This window comes from Haliotis cracherodii, unplaced genomic scaffold (assembly GCF_022045235.1).
Source record: "Haliotis cracherodii isolate W230 unplaced genomic scaffold, xgHalCrac1.p SCAF_16, whole genome shotgun sequence".
Lineage (NCBI taxonomy): Eukaryota > Metazoa > Mollusca > Gastropoda > Lepetellida > Haliotidae > Haliotis > Haliotis cracherodii.
The window spans coordinates 23,813,821-23,839,831 of record NW_027266271.1 but is presented as its reverse complement, the minus strand read 5'-3'; the positions used below and the strand labels follow the sequence as shown (position 1 = coordinate 23,839,831).

The 26,011-nt window shown below is 39.2% G+C and overlaps 1 protein-coding gene across 4 annotated transcripts in view; it reads left to right on the top strand.

Moving 5' to 3' along the window:
- Nucleotides 1-25,329, top strand: part of LOC139463958 (serine/threonine-protein kinase DCLK3-like) — an 87,390-nt gene extending 62,061 nt beyond the window's left edge. For all 4 annotated transcript variants that reach the window (XM_071245426.1, XM_071245427.1, XM_071245425.1 and 1 more), the window contains 5 exons: nt 7,041-8,632; nt 15,875-16,021; nt 16,926-17,058; nt 18,564-18,731; nt 20,480-25,329. In XM_071245426.1, the coding sequence (XP_071101527.1) occupies nt 7,041-8,632; nt 15,875-16,021; nt 16,926-17,058; nt 18,564-18,731; nt 20,480-20,715 (2,276 nt within the window). In that variant the 3' untranslated portion in view covers nt 20,716-25,329. The remainder of the gene's footprint in view (nt 1-7,040; nt 8,633-15,874; nt 16,022-16,925; nt 17,059-18,563; nt 18,732-20,479) is intronic.
- The last annotated feature ends 682 nt before the right edge of the window (nt 25,330-26,011 follow it).

Sequence of the window (26,011 nt, the reverse complement as noted above, 5' to 3'; positions counted from 1 at the left end):
AGTTTTTGTTGTCAATGGGCCCAGGTGCACCTTAGGGGTTCCAGGTGTGTGTCAGTGTTACAAGGTGTGTGTCAGTGTTACAAGGTGTGTGTCAGTGATACAGGGTGTGTGTCAGTGGTACAAGGTGTGTGTCAGTGGTACAAGGTGTGTGTCAGTGGTGCAAGGTGTGTGTCAGTGGTGCAAGGTGTGTGTCAATGGTACAAGGTGTTTCTCAGTGGTACAAGGTGTGTCGCAGTGGTACAAGGTGTGTCTCACTGGTACAAGGTGTCCCATATGGTACAAGGTATGTCTCAGGGGTACAAGGTGTGTCTCACTGGTACAAGGTGTCTCTCTGGTACAAGGTGTGTCTCTCTGGTACAAGGTGTGTCTCTCTGGTACAATGTGTGTCTCTCTGGTACAAGGTGTGTCTCTCTGGTACAAGGTGTGTCTCTCTGGTACAAGGTGTGTCTCTCTGGTACAAGGTGTGTCTCACTGGTACAAGGTGTCCCCACTGGTGCAAGGTGTGTCCCCAGTGGTACAAGGTGTGTCTCTCTGGTACATGGTGTGTCTCACTGGTACAAGGTGTGTCTCACTGGTACAAGGTGTGTCTCACTGGTACAAGGTGTGTCTCACTGGTACAAGGTGTGTCCCACTCATTCAAGGTGTGTCTCACTGGTACAAGGTGTGTCTCACTGGTACAAGGTGTGTCTCTCTGGTACAAGGTGTGTCTCTCTGGTACAAGGTGTGTCTCTCTGGTTCAAGGTGTGTCTCTCTGGTACAAGGTGTCCCCACTGGTGCAAGGTGTGTCCCCAGTGGTACAAGGTATGTCTCTCTGGTTCAAGGTGTGTCTCTCTGGTACAAGGTGTGTCTCACTGGTACAAGGTGTGTCTCACTGGTACAAGGTGTGTCTCACTGGTTCAAGGTGTGTCTCTCTGGTACAAGGTGTGTCTCACTGGCACAAGGTGTGTCTCTCTGGTACAAGGTGTGTCTCTCTGGTACAAGGTGTGTCTCACTGGTACAAGGTGTGTCCCACTCATTCAAGGTGTGTCTCACTGGTACAAGGCGTGTCTCACTGGTACAAGGTGTGTCTCTCTGGTACAAGGTGTGTGTCTCTGGTACAAGGTGTGTCTCACTGGTACAAGGTGTCCCCACTGGTACAAGGTGTGCCTCACTGATTCAAAGTGGGTCTCTCTGGTACAAGGTGTGTCTCACTGGTACAAGGTGTGTCTCTCTGGTACAAGGTGTGTCTCTCTGGTACAAGGTGTGTCTCTCTGGTTCAAGGTGTGTCTCTCTGGTACAAGGTGTCCCCACTGGTGCAAGGTGTGTCCCCAGTGGTACAAGGTGTGTCTCTCTGGTTCAAGGTGTGTCTCTCTGGTACAAGGTGTGTCTCACTGGTACAAGGTGTGTCTCACTGGTACAAGGTGTGTCTCACTGGTTCAAGGTGTGTCTCTCTGGTACAAGGTGTGTCTCACTGGCACAAGGTGTGTCTCTCTGGTACAAGGTGTGTCTCTCTGGTACAAGGTGTGTCTCTCTGGTACAAGGTGTGTCTCACTGGTACAAGGTGTGTCCCACTCATTCAAGGTGTGTCTCACTGGTACAAGGCGTGTCTCACTGGTACAAGGTGTGTCTCTCTGGTACAAGGTGTGTCTCACTGGTACAAGGTGTCCCCACTGGTACAAGGTGTGCCTCACTGATTCAAGGTGTGTCTCTCTGGTACAAGGTGTCCCTACTGGTACAAGGTGTGCCTCACTGATTCAAGGTGTGCCTCACTGATTCAAGGTGTGTCTCACTGATACAAGGTGTGCCCCACTGATTCAAGGTGTGCCTCACTGATTCAAGAAGTGCCCCACTGATTCAAGGTGTGCCTCACTGATTCAAACACTTTATACCCATGCTTGTCAGACACACCAAGTGGCTGTGCATCACTCTGGGCTTTCATGACCTAAATTAGAAACCTAACTCAGGATATGACTGACATTTGGACAGATAATCCCCTTATCATGTTCCTAATGTTGGTGTGGTAATTTAACTGAACCTTTTTACTGAACGTGATGGGTCTAGAAGTTTAACACTGTTTTACTGTCAACTCCACACATGACAGACACACAACTATTTATTTATGCGTAACTTGCGTACATGTAATAAAATATAGTGAATTAATTATAAAAAATATGTGCTACCAATAGGACTGGGACGGGTAACTTGGGTAACCCGGGTAACCCGGGTAACCCGGGTACCCACAGGACTACCAGGACCCATGGTTGGTCACTTGATATATTGTTTAATGAGAACAATTTATCTACAACTCTATGGTTACACTACAAGTCACTAATGTTCGCATTTCTTTCTGATTATGCACCCATTCCTTCTGAATTTTCATATGGTTGAATAAAGATATAACTTAAGTCAATTTCAATGTATGCATGACCAGATCGTTTAATACATGTATCTAAATACGTTTTGCAAGTACTGTGGTAAAACAATTCCCAATCGAACAATTTGTATCTCTTGAGACCTACAGAGGTTACCCAGGTAGGGTCGGGTTTTAGGGTGGGTGGGTACCTGTGTAGTACATTTGGACTCATCCAAGCCCTAGCTACCAAGTCCTTTACTGAGATGGACCACAGAATTACTTCAGTGGCAATGAGTGTTGGTGTAATAATGTTTGATGTTTGAGACTGAGGTTACATAATAAGCATAGGAAGTTGTACAAAGTGTAGAGTTTTGATGTGTCTAAATTACTTGGTGACATGTCACATGTGAATATTCCTGATACTGGTACATTGACGCGAGAAATGTGTTGTTTCCTGATTTACATTGAAGTATTTTGAAGTACTTTTTACTTCATTGCAACCTGTTGATGTCATTACACACCAAATCTTTGTGGAATGTATGACCATACCTTACATTAAACTTGACATTTTTGTCCTCTTTGTGTTCCTTTTAGTTCAGCCGAAAGTGGTGGACTATTGATTCAGTGCAGAAAATATTTTGCTTCCTTTGAATTTTTATCCCTGAAAATGCTTAGTGTTTGAGAAGAACACAGATGTAAACTTTATTGCTGTACATTACTATCCAAATAGTTACTCTTGACCAGGTCAACTTGCCCTAACACAAGGACCCGAGGACCCGACCCCTGAGGTGGTCTGAGGCAGCAGGCTGGGTACGGTCAGACCACTGAAGGGGTTGGGATAGAGGGTTCTTGTTTGACTGGTGTCAACTATTTAACCTGATACCTGAACTGGTGTCAACTATTTAACCTGATACCTGGACTAGTGTCGACTATTTAACCTGATACCTGGACTAGTGTCAACTATTTAACCTGATACCTGGACTAGTGTCAACTATTCAACCTGATACCTGGACTGGTGTCAACTATTTAACCTGATACCTTAACTGGTGTCAACTATTTAACCAGATACCTGGACTGGTGTCAACTATTTAACCAGATACCTGGACTGGTGTCAACTATTTAACCTGATACCTGGACTGGTGTCGACTATTTAACCTGATACCTGGACTGGTGGCAACTATTTAACCTGATACCTGGACTGGTGTCAGCGATTTGATCTGATCATGTGTAAGGTACTTTGACTTGTGCCATCTATTTAATCTTTCAATGTGTATCTCCCCTGTAACTAGTGTCCACTATCTAACATGGCTATGTGTAACACCCCAGTTCCTGGTGTCCACTATCTAACATGGCTTTGTGTAACACCCCAGTCCCTGGTGTCGACTATCTAACATGGCTATGTGTAACACCCCAGTTCCTGGTGTCGACTATCTAACGTGGCTATGTGTAACACCCCAGTTCCTGGTGTCGACTATCTAACGTGGCTATGTGTAACACCCCAGTTCCTGGTGTCGACTATCTAACATGGCTATGTGTAACACCCCAGTTCCTGGTGTCCACTATCTAACGTGGCTATGTGTAACACCCCAGTTCCTGGTGTCCACTATCTAACATGGCTATGTGTAACACCCCAGTTCCTGGTGTCCACTATCTAACATGGCTATGTGTAACACCCCAGTTCCTGGTGTCCACTATCTAACATGGCTATGTGTCACACCCCTGTACCTGGTGTCGACTATCTAACATGGCTATGTGTCACACCCGAGTTCCTGGTGTCGACTATCTAACATGGCTATGTGTCACACCCCTGTTCCTGGTGTCCACTATCTAACATGGCTATGTGTAACACCCAGGTTCCTGGTGTCCACTATCTAACATGGCTATGTGTAACACCCCAGTTCCTGGTGTCCACTATCTAACATGGCTATGTGTCACACCCCAGTTCCTGGTGTCCACTATCTAACATGGCTATGTGTAACACCCCAGTTCCTGGTGTCCACTATCTAACATAGCTATGTGTAACACCCCAGTTCCTGGTGTCCACTATCTAACATGGCTATATGTCACACCCCTGTACCTGGTGTCGACTATCTAACATGGCTATGTGTCACACCCCAGTTCCTGGTGTCCACTATCTAACATGGCTATGTGTCACACCCCTGTTCCTGGTGTCCACTATCTAACATGGCTATGTGTAACACCCAGGTTCCTGGTGTCCACTATTAAACATGGCTATGTGTAACATAGCTTGACTGGTGTGGCTCACTTTATGAGACGTGGTATTAGAATGGGGAGAAACAATGAAGCACTAAGCTGTTAGGCTTGTGAGGAGCCAATCAGGCTTGATAGAATCTGCAGGTATGAATACTGGCTTACCAAAAAGGGCAAGGGGGATAACCTCTCACAGCAATGTCTTTATGTGTTTGTCACAATTGATACACAGATTAATAAGTGTTCATGCAGAAACAACATGGTATTGCTAATCATAGGCCCTTGAGGTCATGGGAGTCAGCCACCCAGGAATGTTTCAGTGGTCGCCACTTACAGTCAAATGCTGTTGGTTGTTTTTGATATACCTGGAGACACCTTATTAACTTATCTTCACTTTTGTAACACCTCGACAAGGATGATGACAGATCTTGTCATTGACAATTAGGCTGAGTAGGTATGTGTATACAATGCAGTGGAAATCTGACGATTTGAAAACACATTGGCTGTTGTTCAAGGTGAGTTGAGGTGAAATGGGGTTTAAGGTCACATCCAAGATTATTGCACTTATATAGTGACGTGCATGCACGTTTGTGTGTGGCTGCTTGTACTAGTCCGGACTGATACCGATTTATAGTGCTAGCAAACTGACATACCATGACGCAGTTGAACATGAATACCCCACTCAGACACAATATACTGACTCCAAGCTGACAAGTCCTTGTTTTAGGAGCGCCAGACAAGGTAACAACAAGTACCATCTTTTAATGTCTTTTGGTATGACGCGGCTGGGGATCGAACCCCGGGCCTTCCGCTCTTTGGACAGATGGAATAATATTGATCTCTTTCATATTTTCTTGTTAGAATTGTTGTTCTATTTGAACACCATAGATCTTTGTATTTCTGTACAACAAAATGCAGGATATTCTGGTTAATCTTGTTTGTACTTGTTATTCATTTTGTCTGTTTGTTGCATTATAAAAAACTCACTTTTTAAATGAAATCCTGAATGTACACATTTCTTTTTAAAATTTAAATTCCCTATTTGAAATGTCATTATATCACACCTTTACGAAAACATATGCCATAATTGAACTTCTCAGGAAGGGAATAGCAAATATATCCATTCAGTTTTAAGCAATGCCATGGGAATGCCTTCACCTGCCTCAGCTCGCCGTGAATAGCTGGAAAATTGCTGATGCGGCGTAAAACAATATTCATTCATTCATTCACCTGCCTCAGTGCTCTCTAATGTGTCAGGCATTACTGGCCACAAGTTAATTAAGTATTTATCTTATTGATAATGAAAAGGAAATCTAATGCTATGATTAATAATAATTTGTGTTTAAGATAATCTATTTGATATATATTCTTTTCCATCTTTTCTATTGCTGGTTATAAGGACATTACTACATATCTGTCTGTAGAAGCGATGGTATCAGTTTGCCTCAAGTATTTGAGTTCAATAATAAAAGTGAAATGTATATTGCATGTTGTAGTTGTATGTTGCTATGGTGGCAAGCCAGACATGTCTCAATGACAGGTTGACATATGAGCTTGTACGGAAATACACACCCTTCTCGACCAACAGTTGGTAGTATTAATCACACAGCTGCTTCTTCAGACATGCAATGTTATGAGTTACATCACCTGCATGGGTTTCATTAGGGACCAATGACACTGATGACTATGTGTCAAGAAACTCATAGTCATACTATGAGGGAAGTTCATATATATCAGTTCAGTCAGCTTTGAACATGGTTAGGAGACTGGTTGAGAAATGACAAACTTGTGGCTTAAAAAGGATGCAAACTGAGGAAGGAGAAGTACAACTTGGTAAATACTGATATATTTTCCTAGGTGACAATTAAGTTGGTATGACTTATTGTTTGGCTCTACAGACAAGATATTTAGGTTGACAGAGTCAAAGCTGCTTTTGTCATTGGGAAACTGGTGGGCAAGTGGTCTAAGGTGCAAGCTGTTGGTAATGGGTTTGATGTGTCCTAGTAAAGAGATTCCTCTTTTGTCCACACCATAGTTGTGTTCTTTGTTTGTGGTGTGAAATTGGGCTTTCGTCCCACGTACAGCCGTTGTCTATAAACTGCCCCATGTCATTTTGACAGACCATCTCATAACTATAACTCTGGCCTTTGAGCTTTTGACCGAAGAACCTTGCTTCACACCTATTGGGGAAATCTTAATCTCAGCAACAAGGGTTGTGTTACTTGTTTCACCATTAAATGAAGTCTTTTTCACATTAACTGAAGAGAAAAAGAGTTTCCATGGGGATGCTGGCTACAGCATGTCCTTATTTTCCAAAATACATATATATTATATACAATTATTGAGTGCGAAATAACAATGGATTATTGTACTGGTATCTGTTATGGAAGTAGTTTGGCCGTATTTTCTTGTTGAGTTACACCAGTTTTGATGATAATATGGACCATCTACATATCATTTCTTACTTTTATTGAAGAATATTCCTTTTTTGTTACAGCACGTCCTCACAATCATGGTGATCTTGACATGTCTGGAGAGCTTCAAGGATACCGTTACCGTGGTTATGCCACAAACAATGCTTTCCACCCTGGCCGTTACTTCCGGGCCAATGGCTCCCTACCAAACAGGCGCTGGCCTGGAGCCTTTGGGACAGCAAGCAAGAATGCTTACCTTTCTTCGGAAAATGTGTCTATGAAACCAAAAGTCATCACAATAGTGCGCAATGGAAATCGGCCAAGACATAGTGTTAAAATATTGCTTAATCGACGAAGCGTTCAATCATTTGAACAGCTTATGGCAGACATATCTGAAGCCTTTGGACCAAAGTGGAAAAATAACAAAGTGCGGAAATTATGCACGACAAAGGGACGTGAGGTTCAGGGTATCTCAGACTTCTTCCGTCACGATGATATTTTTGTGGCAAGCGGTAATGAAGCCATTGTTGAGGAGGATCTGAAAGACATTCTTCAGGAGATGTATCCAGACAGTAGCCCTCATGCCAAAAACCTTCATAAAGAATGGGAAAGGTCACGAAAGAAGAAACACGCTGCTCCTGTGCACCGAGAAGTAGATGCTGACAAACGGGATAGCGGTTTTGGAGAGCCAAGTGAAGGAAGCAATAGCAATAGGGATTCCGACCATGAGGCCACGCAGACAGGCCGAGGTCGCCCTGAAGAGGGGCGACGGAGAGACAGGAGAGATAAAGACAAACACAGTCAAAGTCCTTCCAAAGACACTGCAAGAGATCCCCATTCAGAGACTCCTCGGGAGCAGCAGAAAGATGCATTTGGGAAGGGCGTCTATGATGAAAGGGAACGAACCAGGCGGCGACAGCAGAAGATGTTGGAGTCTGAGAAACGGGCCCTGGAGGATGAGAGAAGGAAACGTGGGCTTGTTCCTCTGAAGGGCCAAGATGATCCCTTCAAGAAAATGAAGGAACGAGAGAAGGAGAAATTGGAAGCCAGGAGGAGGAAGGAGCAGGAGAAGAAAAGACAAATGGAAGAAGAGGAAAAGGAACGGAGGAGGAAGGAATTTGAAGAGGCAGAGAAAGCTGCTCGTGCAAGGAAAGCAGCAGCAGAAAAGGAAGAACGTGAAAGGGAGGAAAGAGAAAAGGAAGAAAAAGAAAAAGCTGAACGAAAGAAGGCAGAACAAGAGAAAGGAAAAGAAGACAAGACTTTGGATAAGGGCAGAGTGAAAGACAAGGAAAACAAGGAAACAAAAGACAATAAGGACAATAAGGATAATAAGGATAATGAGAAACCTCCAGTGAAGAAACGACAGAAGACAAAGATTGTGAGAAGGACAAAAGCCGAGAGGCTGGTTGCTAACGATGAACCTGTGTTGGAAAAGTATGACCTTGGTAGGACTTTAGGGGATGGTAATTTTGCTATTGTGCGGACTTCTAAGTTGAAAGCTTCAGGACAGGAGTTTGCAATGAAGGTGATTGACAAACCAAAGCTGAAGGGTAAAGAGCACATGGTGGAGAATGAGATTGAGATTATGAAGGATTGTAGTCACCACAACATTGTCAAACTTTATGAGGAGTTTGAAACTCCAGATAAACTCTATCTGGTAATGGAGCTTGTCAAGGTAAGATTGTTATTGTAGGTTTGTATGTGTGGTTCCAACACAGTGGCCATTAAGACCTGTGAAGATCTGGGATAGAACAGGTCTTCAGCAACCCATGGTTGCCGTAATGGGATACTCGTAAGAGACTTCTAACAGGATGGGGTGGTCAGGCTCGCTGACATGGTTGATGCATGTCATCATACTTTAATTGCGTGGATCGATGCTCATTATGTCAATCACTGGATTGTCTGATCCTGAGACTCAATTTTTTACAGACCGCCGTCATATAGCTCGAATATTGCTGAGTGCAGCGTTAAACAACAACAAACAAACATTAAGGGTGCTAATTTAAAGTATTTCCAAGACAGGTGCTAGTTACAGTTCTGTCTCAGATACAGGGAAACCTTGTTATCAGGAACGCCATTATCATTGGATACAGTGAAGCCCTGTTAATCTGGACAGTACTATTCCCAGTCAAATAATTGGGATTAAAACATGTTTGGAGCAATGAGTCATTGGTACGTAGCAAAGTCCTGTTACATTCTTAGTATATGGACATTCCCAATAGTAAATGCCTGTAAATAATCAACTCTACACCTGACAAACCAGTGACTGATGTCATGAGCAAAGCCCCAAATCACTGAATCTGACCACCCAATGTCTTTTGTCACCTTGTATGACAAACACAGGTTGCTGGGGACGTATTCTGACCTGGATTCCCCCCCAGTGGCCTCATGAAGTGTATCTAGGATATGGGGCTAGATTTGATGTTTGGTGTGACTATACTTGTGTAGGGTTCTGTCTTCAGACCTGTAGAGCTGCACTTGTGGGTTGCTGGTCAGCCCACCGCACTTAGTCATCTGTTATCTTACATGGATTGTTGACATTCGCATACTTGCATGCCATGGAATTCATTTCATGGTGACTCCATTACGGGCAGAACTATTAGATCAGGTCTGTTTAGTAACTTGCCTCCAAGATCCGCATGATAACACTGTTCTTTGGACCTTATCATGAGTGAGTGAATGTTGTTTAATTCTGTAGTCACCACCATTCACCCTTTATCATAGCTGCATGTTTTGTTGGTTTGTTGTTTAACGCTACACTCAGCAATATTCCAGCTATATGACAGCTGTCTGTAAATAATCAAGTCTGGACCAGACAATCCAGAGATTGACATCATGAGCATCGATCCATGCAATTGGGATACAATGACATGCATCAACAAAGTCAGCGAGTCTGACCACCCGATCCTGTTAGTCACCTCTTACAACAAACATAGTTGCCTTTTAAGGCAAGCATGGGTTACTGAAGACCTATTCTACCCCGAATCTTCATGGGTCATAGCTGCATATAATAGTCAGGTCCGGGACAGTCCAGTCAGTGTTTGATAGGATGAGCACTGTCCTACACCATTGGTGTACATGCTATCCCCAAGCTACCCATTATTGTAAACCAACTCTTGTGACAAGCATAGGTTACTTGGGACCAAGTGTACCTCGGAATCTCCACAGGGTTGAAGCTAAATATTCTTAGTAAGTTCTGACTGGGGTTGAGGACTTGATGTTTTGGAAAGGAATGTTTAGCTGACTAACACATTAAATATGAATGTTAGTTCTCATGGTGATTGAATGATATAGATAACCTGAACAGCTTAGTGATACTTGCAGAGAGTTTTGATGTGGAGGTTCATGACCGAGAATGACATCTTATTTGGAGTAGGAAGGCCTGAGGGGATAGGTCAGAAAGAAAGACCAAGGGCTGATAGTTTTTTACCTATCCCACTAAAAACGAATTCAAGGGCCAACTTATAAACTGAGATCTTGTTAGATTTGTACACGCAGTAGTCAAACATGTCGTTTTTATTTCATCAATGGGGTTGCAGGTTTGACTCATGTCGTGGGATTTTCATGTGAAACTAATCTTGACTATTAACCAGTCATAAATCAACATTAGATGTGAATTAATTGATATAGGTCAAAAGTAAAACAACAAACCAAACTTAAAAATATTCACAAATATATCATTATGTGTACCTCATGCACTTATGAATGAAACATCTTTAAATGCTTACTAAATGTTCTGTTTTTCAAATTGTCTCCTGTACAAGACATGGTTGATTTGATTTTCATTTCCTGAAAATGTCTCTTGAAATAAAGAGTTTTTACTCAAATATAAACAAAAAAGGGTGTTAAAAGAGCATAATTTAAATCAATCATAACATTTTTGTTTACAATTTTCCTTTCAATACCAGATTTACCCTGAAACAATAATCTTAAGTTGTTCTTTCCGTAACAAGATTGAGACCTAGTTGACTTGGACTGATGCTCACACTGTTGACCATCTCTGCTGCAAGCAAGGGTATTTTACACACAAATGTGATTTTGTATTGCTGTTGTTATCGGATTCATTTCAGTTTACCGTATTCATCATAATTAGCACCCTGGAATTTTAGAAAATTGACAAGTAGAGGCGTTTATTAAAACCATAAACAGCAAGTTAAATCTCTTGTCAGATATCGAATGGTAGTGAAAAATATTAGTTCAAATGTTAATAATACTTACCTCGCTAAAATTACCCTTTTGCGCTGCTGTGTTCTGTGAACAGTTGGTCTAAAAGTTGGTTAATGGATCAGTGCGCTTAATATGGTGAATATGGTATACCTTGAAAATCTCCAAACTAATCTCCTATAATAATTGACAGGTCTCAAACACAACTTGGCTATGTGTGCATAAAAATATGGTATTCCCACAGGCAGTTCTGTTCATTACACCTTAGGGATCAGGGTGAATTTTTTTGTAGGCAATGTTTCTCTGTATATGCCTTTGCCTAATCCGAAATTGACGGTAGTTAAATATTTTCCTGACATTGACAAGTTTCAAATTACAAGACAACAAGCCTCACATGCCAATATAGCTCTAACCTTGGAGTGCTTGGTACACCATATCAGTCAGAAAGCTAACACCATTATGAAATATTACTTTATCACTCAAACAACAAACACCGTCATTGAATATCCCCTATCACTCAAACAACAAACACCATTATACAATATTGGTCAGCCCTGAAGTGCCGCTGGGTGCACCCGCGTCAGGCAGGGAAATATACAATGGGGAAATATATAGAATACAGCCATGGTAGCCAGTGAAAGGGGTCTTATACTGTAGTCGCACTAAGATGATATATGGGACAATATGGCCTATGTTTGAATGCTGTTTCATGCATGGTTAATCAGTTTTCCCCAAATAAAGATAAGGTTTTTGGATATGCTTTGATGTATGAAAAGAGTCGTTTGTATTGTTTATATTACCTTGCTGCCTCATTTAGCACGTCAGGATATTTAGTCTTATGTAGACTGGAGTATTAATTTCTCCGCTTTCTGTTGACTTCTTAGGACAAAACTGTCTGGAGCTGCACTTTCTAGCTTGAATTGGAACGGTCATTGTTTTCTTATTTTGGACAGTTTATTCAAACATGATTAATTCTAGACTTGTTAGTGTTATATGACATAAAATACAATTCTAAGTGACTTATCAAAGTGTATGAATTCTATCAACATGATCGATAAGATTCACAAATTAGGTTATGTTCTTTTTTTTTACCTTTTGTCACCTTTTTTACCAAGATATCTCAGTCTGTCTCAAACACTTGACATAAAAAGAGATCTTTTACACATATTTTAACATGTTAATTATTGTAACAAAAATACATTTGCTATATATAGGTGCTAGTAAGGAGTTGATCTATGCTACCTTTCATGTTACTTTCCAGACTTTCAACTGAAGAAATAAATATGATAAACATTTGAGCCTAAAAAGGTTATTTGCAAGTCCCAGTAATGGTAAATGTCTTGATAATAGAAAGGGTATTGTAAAGTAGAATTTATGAAACATGAATTAGTAATAATATATAAACTTCATAGGAAAGACATATCATAAAATCTTTTAATTTGAGTGCATTGATTCTTTTAACATGCTTAAATTACTTGCTTCTTGTCAAGTGATTGTCCATACTTATCAAACCCTTAATTACACCATTTTACAGTAATATGTTTGGAAAATGACTAAAATTGGTATTGCATTTTGTAAGTAGAAGCTTTGGACAAGATATATAAACACTGATATCAGCAATAATTACTACCAGCTTTGAACATCCTAATTCACAAAGAACTCCAGTAGTAGAATAAGTAGGTATTATGCTTCATATGCAATAAAGTTTTGCTCCATAATTTGTTAGGTTAGGTCAAATAATTTGTTGGTTTAGGTCAAATAATGCTAGAAAATATCTATCCTTCCATGAATGTAAATCATGTTTATTGCTGCAAAAAAGATTTGGCATACTATCTTTTGTCAGTTCAACATGACCCTTCTCTTGAACCTTTTATGTATTGATCTTATTGGTGAGAAACTTGTTACACCATACTATATGTAACTCTCAAAACTTTTTAAACCATATAATAATTATCACTTTTATTAATCTATGAGATCTCCTTTATTTTCTTGTATTCAAATTGAAATGATCTTCGTAAAAGCTATTTTTGTGCTGAATAATGCAGTTATATGACTACTAGTATCTAAGCCAAGTTTATTTTGAACATATTTCCATTACAACTACTTGTAATATTGATCCCTCAGTCAGAATATTAGAGATGTTATCAGTTGTTAGGTAGCTAGTGTCAATTGTCCTGGCCAATAACAGAGAACTTATATTCGATCATATCACTTGGGCATAAACTCACTTTCAAAGAAAGTATTATATCTGACTTGTCCGTGGGCCTGAGAGAGAACTGACTCGTAGCTCTTTGCACGAGACCAGGTCATGGAATTTGATTCATTTCTTGTCTTGTGATCCTGACTGAGAACTCTGAGGGGGTAGTGAAGGGTATCTTTCTCTACTTATAGTCATGCAAACTCACACATATTCAAATGACACTTGAATTTTTATTCTGAATTTTCTACAGGACTTGGAGACAGATTTGTTATGGCCATGATTGACATGCTTGAATGGAAAATAGGAAATTACATTTAGTGTTTAGTCATGACAGTTCAAACTGTTTTTGCACTTATCTCTGTTGCAGCATTTACAACTGAACTTTCTGCTCTTTCTCAGCAGTGTTGTGCAGTAATGTTGTGACAACACACATTCTTATATCGTCAAAACATTATTGAAATCCTTAGGATTCAATGAGATTTTTTCATTGCCCCTTACTGAAAGATTTATCTGCTCATTTTGATCTAATGTAAGGCTGAGCATATTAAGGTTATTTTAAAAGATTATATTTATTTAAATTGTTTTGATGTCAATGTATCATGAAGATGGCCTATATTGTTCTGCTTCTCAAGTACAAAACCATGTTTACAGTCAAAGCTAGGTAAACTTTGGGACATAATTCTCACATAAAAATATTTTATCAACATTAAGAAATGTGTTCATTACCTGAAAATTCATAGGTTCATTTTTGATACCATCTGTAAAATCCTGGAGCTTATTTTATGATATGACATGATTCTTAACTGAAATTGAGGGTATTGGTTATGGTATAGAGACATGACAGACTTGCTATATTTATTTTAAACATGTTTTATATTCTCATAAAATATGTTCTGTTCAAATTTCTGTTCAAACATGTTAAATCATGCATTAAGGAGAAAATTTAAGAGTAATATTTGCGACTGTCTGTCTGTCCATATTTCTCTCTTTGTTTCATGTCATAATATTCCACTGTTCAAAGTGATCACCATGTTGGAGTCATATTTAATAACACATTTTAACCAAGTTGCTATGGTCATAAGCTACCAGCAGTCTTTAAATCAGAACGCCTTCTACATAATGATTTTCACCACAACCAAACCCAACACCCAGTTCACACGGAGGTTGCTATTTATTCATTGTCTATTTGCAGGACGGCTTATCACTCCATTCTTGGTGTGAGAGCTTTCACGGGTTTACTGTAATTCCTGATTGAATCCTGGAGTACAGTGAACCTAGTCATGGGGTAAATTATTAGGACCAAAGCGGTACTACTGTCCAACAATAGAGTAGGTTGGCAAATAATCTTGTACAAAAACTCCAGGTGAAAAAGAAAATAAATAGCTGCATAATAATTCCTGGGTTGGGTTGGTTTGTATTCTGTTTATGCTGCACTCAGCAATATTTAAGTTATATGATAAGATCTTTATAATCGGGTCTGACCAGACAATACAATGATTGCTATTATGTGTATGATGACATGCTTTGCACTAAGTCACTGAGCCTGACCAACCGTTCCATTTAGCTTCTTACAACCAATATAGGTTGCTGTGGACCAATTCTCCATTGGAACCCCAAAAGGGGAGTCACTGAGCCTGACCAACCGTTCCATTTAGCTTCTTACAACCAATATAGGTTGCTGTGGACCAATTCTCCATTGGAACCCCAAAAGGGGAGAACGTTATACTTGTATATAAGTTACGCCTGGGGTGGAGTTCTTCATGTTTTGATTTGAAATGATTGGGCTCAACTAAGTCACCAAGCCTTCCACCAAATCCCTTTAGTCGCCTCTTATGACGAGCATAGATTGTAGAAAACCAGTTCTAACCCAGAACTCCACTGTTCTTGTGTTGATGGTGACTGTCAGGAACATAGTATTGGGGGTCGACCTGAGTGTTGGTCTAGGGGGCTGCTGTCATGTGAAGTCAGTGCCCTGGTGGGCCTGTAGATGACCTTGACATACCAGTTTGTTACATACTAATTAATATTCATACCATACATTATAGATCAATGGATGCACAAACAGTGCCAGGATTCACATATTACCTGTTCATATGTCTTGTTGGTTGTTGAATTTATTAAAGGGCCATTTCTTTTTTAACAATATCTGTCCCTGCTGTTTTATTTTTTAATGAATTTTTATAAATCTTTCCCTGTATATACTTTACATGAAATCATGTTGTCACAATGTGTTTTCATTATGCCTATTACATTAATATGCAAGTCAGTCTCATTTAATCAATACCTTTCCATGTGAAGATAAGAGGGCACCTCTGTAGAAGGTTGTGTCAGGTGTATATAGTTATAGTTACAGCAATAAGCAAAGCTAAACCAGTTGATTCAGAATTTTTTTGAATTTTTTTAAAGGAATTTTGATTATCACCATCCCTACAAGAATTATAAATGAACAAATGAAGACATTGAGTTTGTATAAAACCACACAACTGACACAAATTTTACTCATCTGAAATATTAAGAATTTATAGATTGTTAACCAGGAACTATTTTTTGAAGGGTGGAGATTTGTTTGATGCCATCACCCAGAGTGTCAAGTTTGGGGAAGTAGACTCGGCCAACATGGTCAAGGATCTCTGTCATGCACTCTTCTACCTCCATTCTCGCAACATCGTACACCGTGACCTCAAGCCAGAAAACCTGTTGGTGAGTTGACCTTGGAGTGAGTGTGTGACATTAGATAATTTGGTTTATGATGTAAATTCTGTGGTCATTTCACTCACTGGATGAGGAGATTGACTTTATGAGGTTTATTTTATCCATATTGATTTCCAAAGAGGAATGGGATTGGTGAACAGGCAAAGTCCATTTGAACACCTCTCCTTACAAGGATGTTTCACAATTAAAACAGGTAAAGTGTACATAAAATAATATGTCATGATGTTGCATGATCATGATGTAAATATACAAGTACCTTGATGTAGGATATAGATAATATGAGTCAATAAAAGTGTTATCTTTTGTTTCGTTAACCTTTTAGGAAAATTGATGTCATAAACAATCAGGTAAAGGACTCTGGAACAGTCATTGATGTGATAATGAGTTAGTTTCTAATGCTCTTCATGTTAGGAATATCTGGGAGTGTGATATATTTTCTTTTCTATTTTTCCTTTACATTTTTATTGCATGTAGATCATTTTCACAATGAAATGAAAAAGATTTGACATGTTGACCAAAACTGCTGCACATTTTGTTACATTATAGCTTTAGGTTGAATATTTTGGAAAGTTGGCAGCCTATGCTGTTTATTTTCATAAATGAGTTTTTTTGACAAATATAACTATTATATTTACAGGGTCATTATTTCTTTCCGGGGAAACCAAGAAGTATATTCTCCTTGTTAAGAATGATTTCAATTCTGTTTTCTCAAGAGGCCAACTTTCCAAGTATGTCTGAAATGGATGAATTTTTGTAAGTCCCCAAACACATGTGGTATAGTTTCTAATTCTAATTTATGATGTGTTTTCTGCTGAAGTCTTGTAGAATCATTCTGTAGTAACTGATTTTGTAAGTAATAGATTTCACATTTGGAACATGTGATTTGATTCAGGTGCATCGAAACAAGGACGGGACAATTACGTTAAAACTGGCTGATTTCGGGCTGGCGATGGATGTGAAGGAACTCATCTACACAGTTTGCGGGACGCCAACATACGTGGCACCAGAAATACTGTCAGAGATAGGTATGTGAACATTTATGTAAATAAGTATGTGAACGTGTATGTGAATATGTATGTGAATAGGTTTGTGAATATCTATGTGAATATGAAAGTGAATATCTATGTTAATGCAATGTTTGTATGTGTATATGAATGTGGAGAAATTTGTGAATATGAATGTGAATATGTATGTAAATATAAATGTGAATAGATTTGTGAATATGAATGTGAATATGTGTGTGAATGAGTATGTGAATAAGTATGTGAATATCAATGAATAAATTTGTGTATGTGAATATCAATGAATAAATTTGTGTATGTGAATATTAATGTGAATATTAATGTGAATGTGAATGTAATGTGAATATGTATGTGAATACGTATGTGAAAACATGGCATTAGATATGGGGATAGGTATTATGTGGCCAGACCTGTGTGTGATCTAGCATATATTACTGGGTTTTGGATGACCTAGACTCTAGGCAAACTGCCCAACTCAACCCTTCAGATCCTGATGTGCCTGGGAGAAGGGCTTATTCAGCAGAAAACAAACAGCTGATAGACACAGCACATAGACTGATGGCTGAGAGACATGGCACAGGCCGGTGATGTTGTTAAATCCAAGCTACACTGGCAAAGCTTGATGGTCTAGTCATATCACTGAAGACAATAGAATGCTAAGACCAGCAATGATAGTGCCCAGTACAGTAACAGATGTGACTGGGATTATTCAGCAGATAACATTGCACGTAATTTACTTTGAAAAGGTCATACTGGCAAAACTACACTTGAAACCTTTACTTTTGTGTGAGTTCATGTATGTGTACTTGTCACAAAACTTATATTGAAATGTATTGATCATGAGTCGTCAAGGACTCTCACACACTCTCTCACTTTGAAACTATTCAGTGGCCCTGCACAATACTTACAAAGAACGTATTTAATGCCTTGGATTTTTAAGTAAGGATGAGATATATGGAGGAACAACTTTATCATTACAATTAGGAGCGATGTTTCGGTGTAGGTTCTAGAACTTCTTGAGAGGCATTCAGAAGTTGGAGTACTAAGTAAGGATAAGATATATATGGATTAACAACTTCTTTATTACAATTGGGAGCAAAGTTTCGGTTTAGGTGTTGTCTTTACCAAACTGCCCAATAGTAAAGGTATCCTAAGGACTAGTAGAAATTGGCTCATTTTAAGGGTTTTGCTATGTGTTATCATTATAAGGACTAGTGGACAAAAACTGTTAGTTTCTGACCCTGTTGATGCTGTTGATGTGTGTGTTGGTGCTGTTGCTACCAGTGTGTATGTTGATGCTGCTGTTATGTGTGTTGGGGCTGTTTCTGCTGGTTTGTGTTGGTGCTGTTGTTGTGTCTGTTGCTGCTGTTGTAGTGTGTGTTGCTGCTGATGTTGTGTCTGTTGCTGCTGTTGTAGCGTGTGTTGCTGCTGTTGCTACTGGTGTGTATGTTGATGCTGCTGTTGAAGCATGTGTCGCTGCTGTTGCTGATGTAGGTGTGTTTCTGCAGGCTATGGTCTGGAGGTGGACATGTGGGCAGTGGGCGTCATCTCCTACATTCTGCTGTGTGGCTTCCCTCCCTTCCGGAGTCCCGACCGCAACCAGACGGAGCTGTTTGAGTTCATCAAGTCGGGGGTGTACGAGTTCCTCTCTCCATACTGGGATTACATCTCCGACGGTGAGTGCAAGTCATCAACCAATCAGCTCTCTCAACATCAGCTGAACTTCATGGACATTTAGTAAACATATCATGCCTTTTATAACACAGCTACCCTTGACATTAACATTTTGGCGCTGGCCTGTAGGATCGGTCACAGAATGGAACCTAATTATTTGTTATACCTTGTCCTATTGAATTGTCAGACTATTATAGATCTGAAATCGGTTTATACAAATTAAATTATCTTCAAAATGGATTGTCAACAGGCACAGTGACTATTTGATTGAAGACCTTTCCTGTATGAAATTAAGGACCAAACTAACACATTGCGATTGTCGACATCCTGATGTACACTGCTTACCTGACATGAGACCTGACATTGTACTACATAAGTGTCTATAGTATCATTTGATGTCTTTGTACTAACAACAGCTAAGATAAGTATCCTGCATATTCTAAAGTACTTCTTCTAATGCAATATGTGCTCATATGGTCAGTGATAAAGTTGTACCTCATATCAGATGTAATAAAGTCAGGAAAAAAATATGACATTGAAATTGATCAAAGCAAATGTTCCTGAAGCTGTAAGAGGATGCCCCCTTATGTTATATAGCACCCTATATGTATCTGCTTTTGTGCCGCTGTGAGAACAAGTATGAATGGAGTGGTTAATTAATCTCCTCCAAAACTGCTTCAGTTTTATCAAAATATAATCTTGAATTAGTCATCATTCAGATTTAGTAAAAAAACATGACAGACCTTTCATTCTCATTTTGTCTTCTCAAAAAAGGGGCGGTCGGGTAGCCTTGTGGTTAAAGCGTTCGCTCGCCACGCCGAGGACCCGGGTTTGATTCCTGACATGGGTACAATGTGTGAAGCCCATTTCTGGTGTGCCCCCCATGATATTGCTGGAATATTGCTAAAAGTAAAGCCAAACTCACTCATCACTTCTAAAAAAACTTATTACTATTACTATGGTATAACGTAGAACCCTACAATTCAAGCACAAAAAGAATATTCATGAAATTGGCACCAAAGCAGCAGTGAACAGAGTTAGTGTGTGTATTCTGGACAAGCTATAATGTCAACAAACACAATACCATTCCTTCAGACACACACAACTTCTGGTGGCAAAGAATCTTACTAGGAGTGTAAAATATATTAAACGAACAATTATGTTTGCCCTATGATAGTACTATATCAATAGGAATTTTAACATGTCAATAGTATTCATAGCAATCAATATTTTCAATAACTGCAATTAGTTATAAATAATCCATATTTTATCTGAATTTCAAACCTGCCTGTGTGTTGGTAGCAAGGATTTCAACTACTTCACATTTGAGCTACTTTCCTTTGGTTTGAGTAGTGACAGGGAAGAAAATGGCCATCTTTGAGAATGTGAACAATACCATATTAATTTCTATTACATTGAATAATATAATTATCAAGCCTTACAGTTAATTACTACCATCGCAATGCTATTGCTAGTAGTTTACAACTATCGCAATACTATTATAATAATGTGGGCTGCTTTTACAGTACAATTGCAATAGTGAAAATAGCTACAATAGTCCTAAATCTCACAGTTGTTAAATTAACTGTTTATAATGTCAATGGAAACCAACAAAATATTCATCTTTTTTTCCACATTAAAAATTTGAGCCGGTCCACCTTTGTTGCAAGAAATATGAAAAGCTGCCATTACCTTACGTACATTTAAAGAAAACCAGATATATTTTGTGATCCATGCGCTCTGCCTCCAGCCGCCAAGGACATGATCCAGCACCTGCTGGTGGTGGACAAGAAGCGGCGCTACACGGCGGTGGACGTCCTGTCACACCCCTGGATCCTGGCCGGGGGGGACATGACCCAACTCCTGGACAGTACCGGCATCTCCGAGGCCAAGCGGGAACGCCGGAAGGAGCTGGAGACACAGGCTCGGCAGAATCTCGACACTTATACCAGAATGAAGGAGAAGAGGAAAGCCAAGGAAGAATAGATTTAGTAAACTACATTCCTTGTGATGTGTTGAAACACATGTTGGCAAATGTGACTTAGTTTTTGACGGGTGTCTTACCATTGCCAGTTTATTTGTATAAAGCACACTGATTGGATTTGTATATATCATGTTCAGTGACACCGACTGTCTCAAGTATCTGTCCAAAACAAGCAACGGCTGTGAAGAAGTGTGGATGCATTTCAAATTGCGTCTTAACTAAGGGGAGATAATTTCCGACTGCTTATCAGTATTTGAAGGAATCCCCTGGAATTTACATATTATTGTTTTCTTGTTTTTGAAGGAAATATACACAGGAGGTGAGTGCTCTTAAATGTCATAATACATAAGTGCTATAACATATCGGTAGTTTCTGCACTGCTTGTCTGACTGATATACTGGGTAATGAGAGCAATGTACAGAAAAACCCTCTCTCTCTGACAGCTGGTACATCTTGCTTTTACAGAAAGTAGAGAAAAGAATGTGATGAAAATATTGATTGAGTCTTGATTGGATGATTGAATGTGCAGTTAATGGTAGATGTCTTTGTTTGAGTGATGGGAGGCTGATTTCGTAAGGGGAGACAACTTATTTCAAGGTTTTGAAACACTGTCTTCTGTTGCACACTTCATTCACATTATATTGATTACCGTATTCGACGTAATAAGCGCCCCGCTCTTATAAGCGCCCACTGCAATATTTGCTAATATTTTGGCTTGTGAACAATCCCAATAAGCACCTCTTCCAATTGATCCATGTACACAAGACTTATTTATTTGTGTATAATACGCACTTGTGTGTTATATGCACCCTTAATTATGGGCAATTAAATTCTGGAAGAATATACCTGTCGTACATAAACATTTGAGGCTGTCAGCATAAACCTCGAAATTTTTGTTTCAACTCTGTTTTTTTCTCTCATCAAAATGATGGTCTTATAAGAGCCCCCTCTTTCTAATTTTGAGAGTGCCCTGGGCGCTTATTACGTCAAATACGGTATATTCTGAAAATGGCCAGTCTACACGAATGACACTGAGAATATTCCTCTGTCTTTGCTATTCTCTAAACAATTTATTCCTTGCTTATGTTGCTGACAAAGGTTTAAGTATTCCTTTCAAGTCATTAAGAAATCGAATACTTGTATTGTAACTCAAAATTACTCCAGATCTGTAACACCTAGGAACATTTATTTTAAAACACATACTAAGGACAGGCCATTTTGTCTCCTCATTTATCAGAATTTCCCAAGATACTTAAAATGATTTACAAAGTCATCCTGCTCGATGTTCAGTTGTTTGAAGTTACTGTGAGTGCTGCTGAAAGGTTATGCATTATTTCACAAGAAGGATTATGAAATCAAGTTGACATATTAATTCACTGTAAATATGGACTTAACCTGCATTTATACCTATACACTTGGGCATGGGGACCAGTTGACAGTTGTCTTTATGATATTTTTCTACACATATTTTAGAAACAAGAGCCTTAGATAGGCTGTGGTTCTCATTACAAGACTTGTGTCAGTAGAAAGGCAAATAGCTTTGTATTATAGGTTATTTTAAATAAAAACCAAATGCACTTTTAAAGATTGATATACTTTTATATGTTGTTAGAAAGATAAATATGTTATGAACATAGATTCCATTGAGAGAAACATGCCTTTCTGTTCAAGCTTAAAACCCTGTCAATGTTCAATATGTGATACTGACAAAAGGATAATATGACGAGTAACAAGCATGACATTGAACATTTGTTTTTAGATTTGATGTTCTGGCCTAGTTTCGAGAAACTGTGATCCAACAGTTGAGCTATAAATGTCTCTTAGCAAGTCATGTTATTGTTTTCATTGTAAAATTTAAATTGCAAAATGTTTTTGTGATGGGCAGTTATTTGTGCTTAATCTAAACAGTTGTTTGCAAAGTGGTATTGGTTGCAATAAAATTCAGGAAATATCCAGATAATTTGACCAGTATTTACCTGTATCAATCAACATATAAGCTATTCATTATCCATCAAAAGAATTATAAAATGTATTCTTGTGAGTTAATATTTCAATCATACTGTTTGTTCCTATTTCAGACAAATCTGAATCTAGTTACATTAAATATGTCTTCATTAATATCATATAGCTTTTAAGAAAACAAGCTAACATTCCATATGTTGTATAACCACTGTTGTGACATGATCAAAACGATAAAAAACTGCACTTTATTTAAGAGCACTTTATATTCCTATATCTAAGACACAAGGTGTATCCATTTATATTGAACCATATTTTATTACCCAACAAACTGTGATAATATTAGCGTGTAGAAACTTTGTGTCTGACTTGTTTGTCCATTGTGTTGCATGGACAGTTTTATGCTAGCTGTGATACCAATATGTTTACACATCTATAATCTTATACATAACAGTATTTATGTTATTGCTTTTCATGCCCTGAATGTAAACATGGTCTATTGGCTTGACTTGGAGAGACCAGTGATTTGTAAGTACTGACAATAGTAAGCATATTGATGAAACAATGAACAAAAGGTGGTGATAAGATAATTTTGACAGACATACAGTTTGGAGGAACCATTAAGCTATCAGATATGCTGACAAAAGTATTTATTTTTTGCAATATCTGACCAACTGGTATAAAATGTGCCAAATTAAGGACACGACAAATTATCCATGTTGCAGGTTACGTAGATTAACATTGTTTCTTAAACATTTCACATCAAGGTAAAATTGAAACATTTTTTAAATTGCTGATTGATTGTGAGGGTTAAAAAAAATTGAAACATTTTTTCTTAAATTTTAACAAGTTTCTTGTTTAAGTCTGATGCAATCACACCAGTCAAGCTTACAGACTGTAAACAATGTTCTATTTCCTGCCATAACTATATGTACTGTGAACTATATACATACCAACTGTACTCTGTAATATATATGTGTATTCAAGGTGACCATAAGTTCTTCATGTAAATTGTAAATATGATGTATAATATATTTTTAGAATAGTCTAAACAGTGCATTGCTGACGACTGTTGTCACAAATTTGTACGTTTATATTCACATATAGGGTGATGATAATACGTGTTTAGCCTTTGTCTCTTACACACTGACTCCATGTACATGTGTGCAGCTTGTATTTCCACTACTTTTTGTATTCTATGCTGAACACAGCTGTGTTGGAGGTATTGCGATGTGATGAGTTGATAGGTACAGAAGAGGTTGGATGTGGTAGATTTATGGGTTGGAAGTAGGTGTGAGGGGATGAGTATCATTATGACCATCTTTCAAAGTGTACCCACTGATACCTACGGTTTCACAAACACATCTGTCGGAGGGATTTGTATTGATCGTTGTTGACAGTATTTGAAACAGACGTAAAATATTCCTTAAAACAGTTTCCAAATCCTTATTCCACCCCCAAGTAGCAGAATGTTGATGGCATTCACTTGAGTTAGTGAGTGAGTTGGGTTTAACACCGCTTTTAACAGTATTACAGTTATATCGTGGCGTGTCAGCTTAATGTGGGAGGAAAGCCTGAAGTGATGCAGGTCTTAGACGTTGACCACTTCGGTGAAACCCATGAGCACGGGTATGGTGCTGACAAACCTAGAAACATAATTTGAACACACGATCATGTGTTTCTGGCATGCCCAAGGGATACAACTCTGCACAGCAACCTGCGGCAGCACAAGCACAAGCACGGCATATAAGAGACACCTACTTCCAAAACCCTTTTTCCAGCTGCAGTAAATTTATATCCTATCGTGAGTTCTCTCCCCCTTACTAAGCACAGCACATTGTGCATGGAGAGCATGCAGGTGCAGAGCAGTCCATCGACCTTGTTGTGTGTCCTTTGTTTAAACGTATCCCACATGATCTAAGTCATCAGCCTCCAGCTGTATTCTAATTTCAGAAGTGATGACAGACCATAGCATTCTCATCCGTCCAGTTACTTACATCGGGGGTCGGTCGGGTAGCCTAGTGGTTGAAGCGTTCGCTCGTCACGCCGAAGACCCGGGTTCGATTCCCGACATGGGTACAACGTGTGAAGCCCATTTTGGTGTCCCCCGCCGTGATATTGCTGGAATATTGCTAAAAGCGGCGTAAAACCATACTCACTCACTCACTCACTTACATCGGAATCACCATCGGATGACAATACACAGTGACATATGAGACTGAGTAACGAATGCACAATATATTTCTGTGCAAATCTGCACCAAAGTTCAAACGAGGGAACACTCATTATTCCCATGATCATAATTAAGATCTGATATTTGTTTGCACATCTGCTGGTATTACTGCTTAAACTTACCAGTCCTACCACTTTGCATGTACAGTAAGCTACAGTTATAACAAATTTTAGTTCGTTATAACTGTTGATCGTTATGAGCATACACATCATATACACAGCAAATGGCCGGGACAAAAAACAGTTTGTTACATCCGCCAGTTCATTATAAGGGTGATTGATATAATCGTAGTTCATCAAACCATCATGAACATACTAGCGCCCTGCTACAATCAAGTATTCAGTTAACAAGGTGGAAATATACTGTGGCCCATACCCGCCACTGGTGAGATCATTTTTCACTGTAAACCTCTATATCTTATCTCACCAGTGGAAGTATCTGGTGGCTGCCAGATAACATATAGAGGCATACAGTGTAAAAATGATATCACCAGTGGCGGGTATGGGCCACTGTGGAAATAAGAGTCTCTCTCATAAGCCCCTCTAGAAAGTTTCTCATAGATCCTGGATGCTCAATGCATGGAGCATGTTCGACATGACCAGAGACGACCGAGACAACTTGGCACTTGGGGGAGCCTCAGTTTGTCACAGGTATATGGTTTACCCAGGTGGTGTTCAGTGTTCAGGCCTGGCATTAGGAGGCAGGTGTTGGTATTCCCAACTTGTCAAGACTTCTTGTTGCACTGTACCATGCACAAATTTCCATGCATACTAAACATTCAGCTTTTTTGTTGAGTATATTCATATACTTTTTGAATGTGATACGGTATTTACCAAATAATGTGATCATGGAAATATATTATTTGTGAGGTGGTGGAAACACAACTCTATCGTTATTTATTGATTGGTTGTTACGATTATCTACATCTGTTGTTTCCCTGCCCTGATTATTGTGCTTCAAGAAATGGTAGATATTTAGAATGGGGGTGAGTGATTATTGTTTTACACCACTTTTAGCACTATTCCAGCAATATCACGGCAGGGGACACCAGAAAATGGGCTTCACACATTGTACCCATGTAGGGAACCAAACCTGGGTCTTCGGCT